This window comes from Harpegnathos saltator, unplaced genomic scaffold (genome assembly GCF_003227715.2).
Source record: "Harpegnathos saltator strain DR-91 unplaced genomic scaffold, Hsal_v8.6 scaffold111, whole genome shotgun sequence".
Classification (NCBI taxonomy): domain Eukaryota; kingdom Metazoa; phylum Arthropoda; class Insecta; order Hymenoptera; family Formicidae; genus Harpegnathos; species Harpegnathos saltator.
In genome coordinates, this window is record NW_020229886.1 from 1198059 (window position 1) to 1215859 (window position 17801).

The 17801-nt window shown below is 37.3% G+C and overlaps 1 protein-coding gene across 4 annotated transcripts in view; it reads left to right on the forward strand.

The window, feature by feature from the left end:
- The first annotated feature begins 12397 nt into the window (after positions 1-12397).
- Positions 12398-17801, forward strand: part of LOC105180879 (calcitonin receptor-like) — a 50937-nt gene continuing 45533 nt past the window's right edge. For 3 of the 4 annotated variants that reach the window (XM_025301214.1, XM_025301219.1, XM_025301222.1), the window contains exons 1-3: positions 12398-13229; positions 13289-13375; positions 16505-16739. In XM_025301214.1, coding sequence (XP_025156999.1) covers positions 13342-13375; positions 16505-16739 — 269 coding nt within the window. In that variant the 5' untranslated portion in view covers positions 12398-13229; positions 13289-13341. Of the gene's footprint in view, positions 13230-13288; positions 13376-14108; positions 14167-16504; positions 16740-17801 lie in introns of those variants that run through there. The other variant, XM_025301225.1, reaches the window with a different exon arrangement.

Genomic DNA, 17801 nt, shown 5'->3' on the forward strand with positions numbered 1-17801 from the left:
ATTTCGCCTCGTTGACGATACGTATAATTGCTAAACTGTTACAGTATCTTCGCAACCTTACACAGGCTTACACATCCTTACACAGCCAAATTTTACAATCCGGTCGTCAAAAATTTATAATATATAAATGAAGCGCCCGTCGTACCAGGCGTTGGAGCGAGTCAGTTGAAATATCATTGTAGGAGATGCAAAATTTCACCTCGTTGACGATATGTTTCACCGCCATATTGTTATAACATCTTTTTTTAACTATCCTCGAGAAACCTACAGAGCCAGATTTTGCAGTAAGGCTGTGAGAAATGTATCATAAATAAAAAAGATTTATGAAGCGTCGGAACGGATCGCGTACAATACCATTTTATAAAATGAGATATATTACTTCACTGATGTAATATATCATCATCATATTGTTATTGCATATCTCTAAAACTATTCCCAAGATCCTCACAAAGCCAGATTTTGCAATCAGGTTGTCTAACTTTTATTATAAATAAATAAAGATGCATCAAGCGTCAAGGTAGATCACGCGAATACAATTTCACAAGAAAAGAGATATTCCGCCTTGTTGGCGATATATATAACCGCCAAATTGATATGGAATATTCCTTGAACTATTATTCAGGTCCCTTACAGAGTCAAATTTTGCATTCCGGCTATCAAAAATTTATCATATATTAATAAAGCGTGCGTTGTACGAAACATCGCAGCGAGTCCTGCGAAATACCATATTACAAGAAAAAATATTTCTCCTCGTTGCTGTCATATATCAGCACCAAATTGTTATAACATATTCCTCGATCTATCCCCGAGGTCTCTACAAAGCCAGATTTCGCAATCAGGCCGCCTAACATTTATCGTATATAAAAGACTGTATCGAGCATTGCAGCATGTCACGTACAATACAATTTTGGAACATGAGAAATATTGCCTCGTTAATATAATATCAGGTGTAGTAAAAAGAAATCCATTATTTTTCCAATAGATGGCTTTAGTTATCTGTATCTCGCGTTGTATAAGTCCGATCGGATTCCACTAGATGGCGTTAGAAAGATGAGATTTCGTACTAAAAAAACTTCTGTGACAGTTTTGTGATTAGTTGACTCAGTTTTGTTTGAGCGCGCGTCAAAGATGGACACTAGCAAAGAGAAAATACGCTATATTTTACAGTTTTTCTTCGATAATGGCGGAAACGCAAGCCAGGCGGCTGAAAATGTGAATAGTGTTTATGGTCCTGATACTGTAACAGCCAATCACGCGCAATTTTGGTTTCGTCGATTCCGTTCCAGTAATTTCGATGAGGCAAAGATGCACCACGCATTGGAAGGCCAATTGTCGAAAATATCGATAAAATCATGGACATTGTCGAGTCCGACCGTCATGTAAGCACTGTTTCGATTGCCCAAGAGCTAAAGATTGCACAAAAAACCGTTTGGAACTATTTGAATAAGGCTGGATACAAGAAGAAGCTCAATGTATGGGTGCCACACGAGTTAACGCAAAAAAACCTCATGGACCGAATTTCCATCTGCGAATCGCTGCTGAATCACAACAAAATCGACCCATTTCTCAAGCGGTTGGTCACTGGTGATGAAAAGTGGATCACTTACGACAACGTCAAGCGAAAACGGTCGTGGTCGAATCACGGTGAGCCGGCGGAAACGGTGGCCAAGCCAGGATTGACGGCCAGGAAGGTTTTGCTGTGTGTTTGGTGGGATTGGCAGGGAATTATCTACTATGAGCTGCTCCTCTACGGCAAAACTCTTAACTCGGAACTGTACTGTCAATAATTGGACCGTCTGAAGGAAGCAATCGCCTAGAAGCGGCCAGTTTTGGCCAATAGGAGAGGAATTGTGTTCCATCAGGACAACGCCAGGCCACACACATCGATAGTGACTTGCCAGAAGCTCCGGGAGCTTGGTTGGGAGGTTCTTATGCATCCACCTTATAGTCCGGACCTGGCACCAAGTGATTACCATCTGTTCCTGTCCATGGCGAACAATTTTCCTGGTGAAAAATTCGCTTCAAGAGAGGCTTGTGAAAATCGACTGTCTCAATTTTTTTCCAATAGGGACGAGGGCTTCTATGAGAGAGGCATAATGAAATTACCTTCAAAATGGCAACAAGTTATCGAACAAAACGACGCATATTTGACCTAAATCGGATCATTCTAACTATGGTAATTAAAGCCTTCAATTTCATGCAAAAATAATGGATTTATTTTTACTACACCTGATATATACGCGTGTATGGTAAGCTTTATAAATTTTAATAATATGGAATAGTAATATATATATATATTTATTTATATTATAATATATAAATCGCAAATGAGTTTTACTTAATATAAAATTATATAAATCATAGGTTTTATGATTATTGATTATTGTTTTATAGTACATATAATTATAGGTTATTAAATGTGGCAAAATTGGAAATAGGAAAAGCAGGCAATAAAAATGGGCAAAAAATGTATTATTCAAGATTGTGTTAATTATCATCAATGTTTTTCAAATATTAGTAATTTAATAAGTATTTGTGTTCACTTTTGCATCTAACTATTTATATGTCTGAGCAATTATCCAAATTCTTTCACTATATTTATATACATATATATGCATAAGATATATATAAACACAAAATAATAATATATTTTAAATTATAGATTGCCAAGTAATGAGAAAGCACACACAAAATGGACCTCTGTTAAGCTGGTAGGACCAAATCGGCAGAATCGATTCAGACCTATTGCATTATTTAGTGCTTATTTTGTGCTAATTTGTGCCATTAATAAAAATTTTGTGCCACGTGCCGTTTTGAAAAAAATCGTGGCGCTGCTAGCTTAATATTAAGCTAGCAGGACCACATGCAAAAAAAAGAAAAAAAAACAAAAAAAAAGATATAAATACAACGGCCAGAATTTGTGCTAATTTGTGCCGTCCAAAACAAGCAGCTAAATAGATCCATTCTGCTTGAAACAACGGCGAATTACATTTACCACGATTAGGCTCAAGAATAAAGTACCCGTTTCCGTCAGCAGAATCAATCGGTACTGCTACATTCGAAGCATACTAATTTGTGCTTTTCAAATGTTCACTCACGCATTTTGTACCCCACCCCTTCTCTGAAAAACCACCCCCGAAACCTATTTGGCACAAGAGTAAAGTACCCGTTTCCATCAGCAGAATCAATCGGTACTGCTACATTCGAAGCATACTAATTTGTGCTTTTTAAATGTTCACTCACGGATTTTGTACCCCACCCCTTTTCTGAAAAACCACCCCCGAAACCTATTCGGCACAAGAGTAAAGTACCTGTTTCCATCAGCAGAATCAATCGGTACTGCTACATTCAAAGCATACTAATCTGTGCTTTTCAAATGTTCACTCACAGATTTTTTACCCCACCCCTTCTCTGAAAAACCACCCCCAAAACCTATTCGGCACAAGAGTAAAGTACCCGTTTCCATCAGCAGAATCAATCGGTACTGCTACATTCGAAGCATACTAATTTATGCTTTTCAAATATTCACTCACGGATTTTGTACCCCATCCCTTCTCTGAAAAACCACCCCCGAAACGTATTCGGCACAAGAGTAAAGTACCCGATTCCATCAGCAGAATCAATCGGTACTGCTACACTCGAAGCATGATAATTTGTGCCTCTCAAATATTCACTCACAGATTTTGTACTCCTGCCCTTCTCTGGGAAATCATCTCCGAGACCTATTCGGCTTAAGAGTAAAATATCTGTTTTCACAAGCAGAATCAGTCAGTATTTGCAACGTTGAAACCTACTCGACTTAAGACAGCGTGCAAATGTACAAAGGATGTATGTGTGTGAAACAAGGCAATATTTGTACATACATATCGTGGCGTTATTTCTATGATGGAATTTCAATGTGGTAATACATCTGTAGGGACTTATAAATTAATTGTGCGTTTAGTATTTCACGCTGACAAGAGTGATGAATGCAAGGATAATCGTAAATGTAACACTATGTTAACTGCAACACAAATATTTTTATATAGAATATAAAAAAATAGCATAGAACATAGAAAAATAAAATAGGTAACATCGTTTGACAGACCATACAATTTTTAGCGAGAATCTCAATTTTAGATTTTGTTTGCGCTAAACGCCAAAGCGCTACAGGTGACTCCTGAATTTACTTTAAATAATTTCATGCTCTCGCGAAAAATAGTCTTTTCGCGCGGTGACTCTCCTCGTCGATCAATATCGCCGCGATCAATGCGATTTACATCCAAGTGCTGTATGCACTACGCAGGGTTGGGAAAGTTATCTAGTTTGTAAAAGTATCTAGTTAAAGTTACAGTTTTTTTCACTGAAAAAGTAACTAATTACAGTTACAAGTTATCTTCAAAAATAACATGTGACAGTTATAGTTGTTTAGAAAGTAACGAGTCGTTACTTTTCAGTTACTTTTTTACAATAATTGTACTATTATTTTAGATTTTGTAATTGTGTAAATTCCTTCAATTGTATATAAAAGTGGTGGTTTGTTGATTATTATATTTCTCATACTGTATATAATTTTACAAATTAGATTCATTAATTTAAATAAGCAATTCATATTTATTCTTTAAGACTATTAATAACAATTATAAGAAAGTGAATGAATTTGATGAGAATAATAGACACTAAAAATACTAAAAGTAATCTTAACATCAAAAATTACATTTTTTCACTAAAAAATATATTGATATTTTATAAATAAAGACATACACTCATATGTTTTCTTAAATTTGCAATCAAAGTTCTATTTGCATAAATAATTTTGAACACGCAACAACGCATTTTCTAAATGCAGTTAGAATAACTGTACGTTTATTTGATATCAAGCGTCACGTTATCGCGCTGGTCTGTCAGAAACTTAAGTTTAATATATAAAGTAACCAATATATAAAGTAACCATTAAAGTAACTATTAAATTAGTTAAGCTACTGGGAGTACAAATTAGTTCGGTCCGTTTTTTGTGTTAAAAGATGTATTTATTTCAAAACAAAATGAATGAACAGATCAATTAAAGTATTTTCCATCGCTGGCTACTACTTTCTCCCATTTCTCAGGCAATTTTCGAATTCCATCTCGAAAAAATGACTCCTCTTTTGAGGCGATCCAAGTTTGAAGCCAATTTTCGATTTCTGCGAAAGAAGTGAACCGGTGACCTGCCAAATCGTGCTGCATCCTTCGGAACAACCAGTAATCAGAAGGAGCAATGTCCGGAGAATATGACGGATGTGGTAAAACATCCTATTTGAGCGTTTCCAAATATTTTTTTACGACTTTTGCGACATGAGGCCGAGCGTTGTCATGAAGAACGCCTTTCAACGTTTCTCGGTTTCAGTTCATAAGGCACCCAATTTCCTTGTTTTTGAATAATTCCCATGTCTCTCAATCGTACGGAAACGGCTTGTTGAGTCACTCCCAATGATTCTGCAAGCTCCTCTTGCGTTTGACTCTGATCTTCTTCGAGTAATGCCTCTAATTCTTTGTCCTCGAATTTTTTTGGCTGTCCAGAGCGAGGCTTGTCTTTGACATTGAAATCTCCTTGAAACGTCGAAACCATTCCCTACATGATTTATCAGTTGGAGCAGCGTCACCATAAACTTCAACAAGCATTCGATGGGCTCCAGCTGCACATTTCTTCCAATTAAAGCAGAAAATTGAAACCTCCCGCAAATGCTGCTTGGTTAACACAAAATTCGACATTTTCAACACTGTAAAAAGCAAGGTTTTTGTATGAAACTCAAAGCGATATAAACTGAATATTATTGGCAGATGTCTAACCTCTCTGAAACCGCCAAAATTGGCAGTCACTATGAACCATTCATAACAGCCGGAGCCATCTTTTGAAAACGGACCGAACTAATTTGTACACCCAATAGTTATCAAACAAATGTAATCAAGTTAAATTACAGTTACAGACGGCAAAAACGGAGCGAAGTTGAGTTACCAAAAAAAGATAACTGTAACTATAACTTCGTTACAAGTAACGAGTTGCTTCTCAACCCTGGCGCTACGCCACGTGACGTGTGTGGTTCGTGTTTGAATTAAACTCTCGCCATTCTTCGCATTGATAACCGAGTTCGTTGATGCATTTCAACCGCGTCGCTTCGCATTCGTTTCAATCCACTGCACCCGCGCGACCGCAATCATTCCGACGCAATCGGTACTCGGTGATTTGACGAAAAAGTACATGACAAATTCCGGTACGTCCCGGGAGAATATACGTCGAGAGTCGCTCGGGGGAAAACCCGCGAAAATCGTGGGGAGCACGGCGTTCTCGGCCGGATCGAGAGAGAGGAAAAGAAGACCTCTCGTCGGGCGCGCGTTCGTCAAGGAATAACATTTTTACAAATTCAAACTTTCTGCAGAAATGATAAATATACACGCTCAATTCAGCGTGAATGACGATGGCCGGGATGACATTGTAACGTCAAGCGTGGGAAATCTCCGGAATTGGCAATCGTGCGAACGATAGTGAGATTTATCGCGACCGGAGCGGATATTCGCGGATTTTTGCAGTTGGTTGCATTTCCGATGGTGTATTTCCGCGCCGCGTGCAAAGTATCGAGCCGTGTCGATATCAAACAGCACATGCGATCAACAACGTTACAACAACAGATCATGCGATCGCTGTTGTAACGTCAGTGCCGACGTCACGCGACGCAAATTTAGCACGTTCGATCGACGGCGATGTACGGCTCGATTTCTATTTGACAATACAACAGGCATGGCATCGGCAATTCATTCAGTCCCGCAGTATTAATAGACCGCGCACGCGAGTGCCAATAAACCGTGATGCAGCGCGCAAGTGATAGCGTAATCTCCACATCGATACATAATAAGCCGAGAGTGCGGCAGCGGCAGGATACAATTATCGTTTGTTCGCGTTGATAAAATTTATCGTGTCGCCGCATGCAACTGCGATATCACTTCCGGGTCTATGTTAATCCGATCCGGCCGACCGGGATCGAAGAAAAGAGGCCCGGACTCGCGCGTATCTATCTTATTACCGTATCAAGTGCCGTGCAATCTGAAGATAGAAGCCGGAGACCGCCTATAGCCCCGGAACTTCATGAATTATTTATCGCCACCGGGACCACCGGACGCGGGAGATCCGTTTATTAAAGTCACGGAAATTACTCGTACTTGATTTTCATGATTATGAGATATTCACTGACCCGAATACACACGCGGCCGAATTAAACGCATGAATTTGTTGCATTCGCGCCGCGCATACGGCGCACACGATCTCGCGTTGGATGTGCTTCCGCTTTGCGAGGACACTGAACGATTCCGGGGTGGTTCTTGCCGGTTATCGCGAGCCGCGTATTTATCACGCGCATGTCGATAAACGGACGCGTGACTCCACTTTTCGAGCATAGAATTAACGTCGGGGCGTCTTCCCGTCTCATTACCCGCGAAATTCGGCGTATCGTGTCTGCTTATACTTTCACGCAAACAACAAATTCCACCGTCATCCCGAGCAAAAAATTCTTAGGGTTATCTTCATGAAGCATAAGGCTCCGATAAGGCTGAAAGTAGGATGCCCTGAAAAGGGATGCCTATCATTATTATTACGTCAGGCCCCAAGATAGATCTTTTAGGGATACCTTAGATCTTACGAAATATGATTTTGATAAGGAAAACTGATGAGGACCTTAGAAGGGCTCATTACGAGTGTCTTAAATTTAACAAATAAGGCTTTGATAGGAAAAGCTGAGAAGAGCCTTAGAAAAATTTTTTAGGGATGCCTTAGATTTTGCGAAATAAAGCTTTGATAGGAAAAGCTGAGAAGTGTCTTAGAAGGATTTTTAAAGGATGCCTTAGATTTTGTGAAATAAGACTTTGATAGGAAAAACTGAGAAGGGCCTCAGAAGGATTTTTAAGGGATGACTTGGATTTAATAAGTAAGGCTTTAACATGGACAACCGATATGGGCCTTAGAAGGATCTTTTAAGGATGCTTTAGATATACAAAGTCAAATTTTGTTATAAAAAATCAATAAGATCTGAAGCATGTAATAAAATTATAATAGTTCGGTATTGTTTTAGCAGGTATGCTCTATCTTATTCTTTTAAAGATTTTTTAATTATACCGCAATTAAAAATAAATTTTATTAGTTTTTTTTAGTTTTATTAGTTTTATTAGTTTTATTAGTTTTATTAGTTTTATTAGTTAATTTTATTATTTGTCACATTCATTAGCCTTTTCTAAAGATTTTTCTAATGTTTCTAATGTTGCCTTCGTTTTGAAATGCAGCAAACTTTAATAAAACCAATAGCAGGATTATGCGTAAAGTATGCTATATTTTCAAAATAAGAAATTCTTGTTGTATAGGTTATAAAGAACAACGTTATAAAGAAATAAAGAAATTGCAGTCTAAATTTCTTGGAATGAAAAGAACGAATATTTTTACTCCAGCAATAATAAAAATATTTCGAGTCGTAATTGCAAGAGTGAATATCTCAAATTTTAGAATGGATTTTAACTCTACATCTTAATATGATTCCTTAATACCCTGAAGTCCTCTTAATATTGCCTCATAAAACCCCTGTTAATATTTCCTGTTAAGATCTTTATAATATTGCTTTGTAAGAATTCACTAAACCATTTGTTATATATCTTGTAAGGTCCTTTCTATCACTACTAGCTCTGATTGATGAACTGAATGTTAGAGAAAAATAATCAGGCCCTTACCAAAGCCCTATTAATTTTTCTACTCGGGATGTCGGCCATCGTAGAATTCTGCTGCAGCGACTGATGGTAAATTAATATAAAAATACACAATTTCCGAATTGAAATAAAGAGCATAGCAGGATAAGCATGTATGTGCTGCCCCCGCTTGGATCTAGTTGAGATTTTTACAATAAGTTGACATTGATGTAAGATAATATTTCCCAAGAGATTATATTTAAAAAAAATTTTTTATAGGAATTATGGAAGTAGAAAGAAAAATCGATAAAAATTTTTTTCTCGAGAACGGTCAAACCGATTTTGATGGAAAAAATGTATGTTATGGGTTTCAATGCCACAATATTATAACAAAATTATGGAATTTTTTTTTCAAAAAATACAGTTTAAAAAAAATTTTCAAAATCTTTTTGAATTTTTTTTATGTTATGCACTTGAGGCACTATCACCATTTTCTCCCTAAAAAATCTTTAGATATTCTAGAATAACATGTCCGAGTTTCAAAACGATCGGAAGGGTAGTACATAGTTTTAAAATGTGAAGATCTTGAGTGCGTCACGTACGGCATATGGCGCGCTGTACAGTCCTTTGCTTTGTATGCAACAGCATCTTATGATTCATTGTGTGACTAGGAATAGTTAAATAACTGGCCAAATTTTTTTTTTAAAGACTTAAAATACAAAATATTATGTTTAGTATAACGGCAATAATTGTTTGAAGAATTGAAAAGTTGAAGTGAATTATTTGCAGAATCGTATAATTTTTCTGGCCAAGTCATTTATTCTAAATCTGGCTAAATCTCTAAACCTCCTCACAATTTACAAACTGAAAACGGACAAATTAAAAACAAATCTATACAATTTTTCATTCAAATGTCTGCGATCAGTCTACGATAAGTGTAGTTTCTAAGGTCTGCTACGGGGAGGTTGCAGTACGATACTGAAATTGCCAAGAATTTATTTACTTGTCACGAAAATCTAATGTTGATCTTTGATGGAACGTATGCTTGTCATCAAAAAAGTATGAATAATGAGTTTCAAAGAAAATAATTTTCTGGGCAAAAGAAAGTCCCACTTTGCAAGCCTTTCACGATTTGCACAACTGATGGCTACGTAGTTGATGTATTGGGATCATATCCTGCAAATGTAAATGACGCAGAGATCTTAAAATCTCTCCTACAAGATCCAAACAGCTTGTGCAAATTGTTGAAAAAGGATGACTATGCAGTTCTCGATCGTGGTTTTCGAGACGTCAAGGCTGAGTTAGAACTTAAGAAGATCAAAGTGTTGATGCCTGCATTGAAAGGGAAACGAAAGCAATTGACCACAAAAGAATCAAATGAGTCTCGCTATGTAACGAAAATTCGGTGGGCAGTAGAAGTTGTCCATGGAATACTGAAACAAAAATACCGAATGCTTGACCATAATGTTTCAGGAGGATAATATTACTCCTGTAATCGAGAATGACAGTGATGAGGATTGAATCTTGCAGACAATAAACACTTCGATTTGTGAGAGGCAAGGGGACTCACATTAAAAAAGCACCCCGATTTGTGAGAGGCGAGGGGACTCACATTAAAAAAGCACCTCGATTTGTGAGAGGCGAGGGGACTCACATTAAAAAGCACCCCGATTTGTGAAAGGCGAGGAGACTCACGATAAACATCTCATAATAAAGAGGCTAAAAACGTACTGCAACCTCCCCGTAGCAGACCTTAGAAACTACACTTATCGTAGACTGATCGCAGACATTTGAATGAAAAATTGTATAGATTTGTTTTTAATTTGTCCGTTTTCAGTTTGTAAATTGTGAGGAGGTTTAGAGATTTAGCCAGATTTAGAATAAATGACTTGGCCAGAAAAATTATACGATTCTGCAAATAATTCACTTCAACTTTTCAATTCTTCAAACAATTATTGCCGTTATACTAAACATAATATTTTGTATTTTAAGTCTTTAAAAAAAAAATTTGGCCAGTTATTTAACTATTCCTAGTCACACAATGAATCATAAGATGCTGTTGCATACAAAGCAAAGGACTGTACAGCGCGCCATATGCCGTACGTGACGCACTCAAGATCTTCACATTTTAAAACTATGTACTACCCTTCCGATCGTTTTGAAACTCGGACATGTTATTCTAGAATATCTAAAGATTTTTTAGAGAGAAAATGGTGATAGTGCCTCAAGTGCATAACATAAAAAAAATTCAAAAAGATTTTGAAAATTTTTTTTAAACTGTATTTTTTGAAAAAAAAATTCCATAATTTTGTTATAATATTGTGGCATTGAAACCCATAACATACATTTTTTCCATCAAAATCGGTTTGACCGTTCTCGAGAAAAAAATTTTTATCGATTTTTCTTTCTACTTCCATAATTCCTATAAAAAATTTTTTTTAAATATAATCTCTTGGGAAATATTATCTTACATCAATGTCAACTTATTGTAAAAATCTCAACTAGATCCAAGCGGGGGCAACACATACATGTTTATCCTGCTATGCTCTTTCTCTGTAGTACCAAAATCAACCAAAAATATATTAGTTTTAGGATTTTTGAGCATAACTTCCTTCATGGTAAAGAAACCGGATTCAAATTTTTCGCGAGATGTTGTTTGATTGAAAGTATTATGCTTTGTTCGGTAAGCTGCACCTGTTATCAAAACATGTTATGATCTAATATATATATCCATACACTTCAAACCAAGTTATGCTCAAATATCTTAACCCTTTGTGACGCAGGCGGACACCCAGAGACCCACCTGTATTCCGTCAGTTGTTCATATTTTATGAGCAATTTTAACGATTTCTTAGCAATTATATTTTTTAGCTTCTTAAGACCCTAACTAATGTAAAATAATTGTAATTACTTATAAATGTTTTAAATTTATTATTGCTAATAGTAAATAAGTAAACACAATAAAATGTTTTTAAAAATAAATGTATGGCAAGGCGAGGAATTAATTATTTTTATCTGAGAATTAATACGCAGGAATTTGTTTGGGGCGCTGATTACGAATCCGTTGTCAGATTTTAGAAATTCAGAATAACGAATCCAATATGGTGGACATAAAATTAAAAATTCAACCAATTTTCGTGAAACTAGGTATCTAGGGTTTTCTTGGGTCACTGATTACGAATTCATTATCAGATTTTCAAAATTCAAGATGATCAATCCAATATGGCGGACGAAAAACTTAAAAAAAACTTCAATTTTTAGAAAAATTGATATTGAGGGATTTTTAGGTCGCTAATTATGAATCCATCATCAGATTTTCAAAATTCACGATGGCTGATTTGATACAGCGAGAATTTGAAAAAACCTAGATTTCTACGCCATTTTGAGTTTCGAAAATCTGACAACGGATTTGTAATTAGCGACATTAAAAACTGCTGGGTACCTAGTTTCACGGAAATTGGTTAAATTTTGAATTTTACGTCAGCCATATTGGATTCGCCATTTTGAATTTCGAAAATCTGACAACGTAATTCACGTAATCAGCGACTCAAAAAATGCCTGGATACAAAATTTTATAGAAATCGGTTGAAAGGAAAAATTCGTGGCTCAAATGGTTAAAGGTAGTATATTTTTGGCCGGTACTGTACATGCTTACAGAAGATCGATACTTGTGAGAGCGTCGTGTCTACGCAGGCTCAACCCGATTGGTCCGACAATTTCGTCCTTTTTCGACGCAGATCGATATTCATTACTGAATTTGAGTTTTACCAGACGAGTTGACTCGCCGGTGCTGCGTGGATTTACTTGTTCGGTAGTAAAAGGTTCATTTATATTTTGTGCGCAACTAAAGCCTGACTGTTACCTTATTCATAAATAGCAGTGGAACGTGAAAGCATAGCCTGCAGCTTACGTGCTGTCGCATTATTAATAAGAAACGCGACGTGTGTTTGTGTGTGTATGTGTGTGTATGTGCGCGTGTGCGGTCAAGAATAATGCCGCGCTGCCTAACCGCATTACGGAGCGGAAGGGTTAACATTGCGCCAAAGATCAAAAACATCGACATCCGGTCATCCGGCCGTAATAAATATAAAAACAGGTCCTTTGGACTCTCCGTCGTGCGTCATTACCGCCTTAAATATTTGATGAACGGGAATTTTACTGAATCCGTCTTCGCCGTGCGTTTTCTGTTTGCTCGCCAGCCGAGAGCCCAAAACGATTGCCCGATTCGTTTCTAATCGCAGGAGTGGCTGTCCTTGAGGCAGGCTGTCGTGTCCGAGTTCCATAAACATTTCGTGCCTAGTGGACATTTGTCATACACAGGACAACATTACGACGTCCTATAACTGGCCGACTTTGCTTTGCAGATGAGACGAAAGTATATTTAAGACAAATTCGACGTATTATGTTAGCGGAAAGCAGATAAGTTTCGCCAGAACGTATAAGAGCAGTAAAAGGCAAGAGATCACCTTCTATTTCTCGAGCTCCATTTCTGACTACTATTGAAGAGAAAACAGCAATCAAGAAAGGAAAAGAACGGAAAGACGAACAAGGTAAAACGAAAAGACGAACGAACGGTTCCAATGTGAGAATATATTTGTGATTATTACAGGGGCAGCAAAAAATTAATGAAATTTACGAGGCGTGATATCCTTGGTGACGCTTATGCTCTCCTTAGGAATCTTCTTAGGTATTTTCGGTAAGTTTGTAATTTATCGGCACCTTTATTTCCGCCGTTATGTGGACAGTGTATGAAAATTTGTATCTGCGCCGATCCAGGTCACCGCGCTAAAGATCCGGGAGTTTCCTCATGATACATCATGTACAGTCTGTCAATTAAGAACGTGGTCGGGTTAATTTTTAAAAAAATATATTAAATAAAATTTTTAAATACATGTATGCATTGTATTCGATGAGAAGAAGGATACAATAATGTCAATAATGCGTCCAGTCACCACCGGCGTCGATAATTGCCTGGCATCTCCGAGGCATGCTTTGAATCAAATTGACGGCGTATTCTAGCGGCAAGGATCTCCAAATCCGACGAATCTCGCAATATATAACTGTTCAAAGTGTACGTGCATTTTCCACGAAGCTTCTGCTTCTGCTAATGTATACCCACACATTTTCTATGGGATTTGCATCGGGCGACTGCGACGGCCAATCCAATGTAATGATGCCAGATTGCTTCTTCCACTCGGTATAGAGTTTGCTGCGGTGTTCAAGATCGTTGTCCTGCTGCAGAATCCAAACCTCATTTTTATCGACGAACCAACGTTTGGCAGACGGTAACAAAGCCTTTTTGTATATTTTCAGCATTTTCTCGACATTCAGGTTGTAGGTAAACAGGTGCAAAGTGCCGAATCCCTGCTTTGACAAGCAGCCCCAAAGATGCACCTTTACTTCGTGTTTTACTGTTCGCTGGACAAGCCTATTGGTGGAAGTCGACCAGGCGTGAGGATACAACGTGCCCATATAGAACATTCATCGGTAAAAATTACGTTGCTATAATCTTGATCGATGTTCTCGTGGGCCCAAGCGAGTCGCTTCGTCACATGTTTTTCGGTCAACAGAAGTTTCTTTATTTTGTTGCGCCATTTCAGGTCATGAGTGCGGAAATGAATTTAATTTTGCTTGTCCTTGACGTAGTGTTAAAGCAGGATTCCAACTGAATCTTTCTTGCTAGTGCATTAAGGAGAAAGTGTCCCTCTATCGGCCCACAAAAGATTTAGGGCGTTTAACTGTTTATCAGTTATGAGTAAGGCCGACCACACTCTTACTAGACAGACTGTACTTTTTTTAAAAAACGTTCCAAATATTCCGACCCATGAGCATATGATTATTTTTTCGTTCATGTCTAGAGGCGGAGCATGATTGAACAAAAGAAGCCGACATCAAATTAACATATTCCTCTTCATATACAGGTTGCGTGAAAAGTTCCCGGAGCGAAACTGAAATAAAGAATACCTAATTCCATAAAATGATTTTATTCTTCAATATAGTCTCCATTAACTTCAATACACTTGGCCCAATGGCTCTCCAATAATTTTATTCCATCGTGGAAGTGTGTTTCTGGAAGGTCTGTGAAATATGCATCTACGGCTGCTATAGCTTCTTCATTCGACAAAAAATGCTTTCCACGGAGGAATTGTTTCGGGTTTCGGAACAGATAGAAGTCGCCGAGTGTCAAATCTGGCGAATACAGTGGATGATCAAGCAATTTGTACTTCAATTCATTGAATTTAGACATTGACAAAACACTTGTATGAGCAGATGCGTTGTCTTGGTGAAAAATAATTTGTTTGTGCTGCAAACCAGGTCTTTTCTTACGAATTTTTGCGTCTAATTGATCCAAAAGGTTACAATAATATTCAGAGTTAATTGTTTTACCATTTTCCAGATAGTCAATTAACAAAATCCCTTTAGCATCTCAAAAAACTGATGCCAAAACCTTTTTTTGCTGATCTTTTATGCTTTGTTTGCTTTGGAGCTGAACATCCAGCTTCAGTCCATTGTAAACGTTCCTGTTTCAATTTAAGATCATGGTGATAGATCCAAGTCTCATCCATAGTTATAAAACGATGCACAAAATCCGTTTTATTCTTCTTAAAACGATTCAAATGACGCTGAGAAATTTGTTTTCGAGCGAGTTTTTGTTGAATTGTTAACGTATGCGGCACCACTTTCCCAAACACCTTTTTCATTTGTGATTCTTTATGCAAAATATGCTGTACCCGTTCATCTGAAATGCCTATGGTATGAGCAATTTCACGCATGTAGTCACACTTGGATCTTCAGAACAATAACACGTATTTGCTCAATGATTTCTGGTGTTGATGCGCTTTTTGGACGTCCACTGCGTGGATCATCTTCAATGCTTGTACGACCACGTTGAAACTCAAGTGCCCATTTACAAACCATTGTTTTTGAAGGAGCAGATTCCCCTAACACATTTACCATCTCGGAATGAATTTCCATTGCCTTTAAACCTTTTCTAACAAAGAACTCAATCACTGCACGCTGTTTCAAATTTTCCATTGCAAACAAATATACTGACACGTCAACTTCAATTGGCTTGTAAACACAGAAAGAATTGACAGATGGAAATGAAACCTAACCTAGGTTCATGTGAAGAGTGATCCCATATAACCGATTACAATTTATAATTCTACCGTTTATTTATAGATTCCGCTCCGCGTACTTTTCACACAACCTGTAAGAGGAAAATTAATTGATATCAGAGGGAATCCTCTTGAAATAAGAGAAAAGTGGTTAGAATAATATCTAATAAATTTTAGATGAATCGTTCACTTTAATCGCTTTAGCGAAAGAGGAATCCTTTTTCTGTAAAAGGCTTTTTTTGTTTAGAATATGAGACTCGTACAAAGGTCACATTTCCCGTGACTATAGTTGGTCACTATATAGTTGCCAGTTTATGTTATTTTTTGTTATTCTCGTACGTTATCTCTGTATTGCTTTTTCGCCAATTTTTCGAGCCACGCAACAATCTTCGCGCGAAATATTCCAAAGAAGAGAAATGCTCGTGAAGAAAACGGTTGCGACCTCTCCGTTCCCTTCTGCGAACAATTTGATTTATCGTTATCGTACATATCTCAGACGTATATGTGTTGCTGTAACATATAACGAAAAGAATTTACGCAAATTTGGTAATAACGGTCAACCGCATCATTAAGAAGCACGGCGCCGTTTCTATCAGATTTTGCAGCTCGATGTCACAATTGCTCTGATTGAGCTACTGTCGCGTGCGCAAATAGTTGAGCAGTTTTGAAAGGACTTCCATTCATGAACTTCCACGTATCTTTTGCAGATCCTTTGCAGATATGCCGCGTATTGTATGTGCTCTTTCATTACTTCCTATTAACAAACTACGCCTGGATGTTCTGCGAGGGCTTCTATCTGCGCACCCTGCTGGTAAACGCATTCACCAACGAGCACAAATTAGTGAATTGGCTGATGGGACTTGGATGGTCGATGGCGACTGTAATCGTCACATTGTACACGGCACTACGCGCCTCCAGCAACGATCCTGCGGACACCGAGCAGTAAGTAACAATTTGCCAGTAGACGATCGCGTTGAGAGGATTAGCCCGCGAGAACATTTAACGAAGAAATCGTAAATTATCGCGCGACGATGAGAGTGCGGTGGCGAAAACCGAAAGAAAAAAAAAGGAACATTGAGAGGGAAATTGGGTTTTAGGGTCGATAAAGAAAGCTTTTATCGCGCGAAATAAGACGAGATAAAGAGACGAATAAAGTTGCCTTTGCACTCATTTTCTATCAACTTTATTTTTCGCGAGATTCGGGGGAAATTTGCTAACATTAGACGAAGGAGCGTTCTTCCACACATGATTTAACAAAGGATTTCCAAGAGATTGCAAATTTATCACTCTTTCCTAACATCACGATGTGTCGGATTCCTTCTTTCCGACTGAAGCACGATTTCGCAGCGCACTATCGAATAGTTTCTCCATTTACAATGTTCCTTGTTGAATTTAATCAAACTCGGCAACTCTTGAAAGCGGTGGATAGCGTAGCTCGACAATCGATTAGAGTATCTCCTATTAAACTTCTATTTGAGCTCACCGCGTTATGTTTGTTTGAGACAGACGTTAAATGTTTTTCGACGTCGGGATAATATCGATTCAGGAAAAGTAAAGATATTCTCCAAACGATTCGGGGAACGTGAGTCAACATTGGTCTAAAAACCACGCAAATGTTGGATTGATTTAAAAATATGAGGGAGAAAAAAAAGGGAAGATTCTCATACATGACGTTAATACTAAACTAAACTACTAGCGATTATGAGATTTCTGTCATTTGTCGAAATAACAATTTTTGAAAAAGGACAAAATATAATACAAGGAAAAAATATATTTATTCATCCTCTTTAATTTTATTCAACGTCAGTTAAAAGTATGAAGTACATTGCTGTAAATTGGAATAATTTTTAATATATTGAAGTCAATAATATTACTTTTATCTTTAATTCAAATTTTTTAATTTAACTCTTTAACGCCCGACTTTTTTATAAATATTTTAAGAATAAAATTTGAGTTTCTTTGAACTGAGACTATAAGTAGTGATAACCAAAAAAAATATCAGAA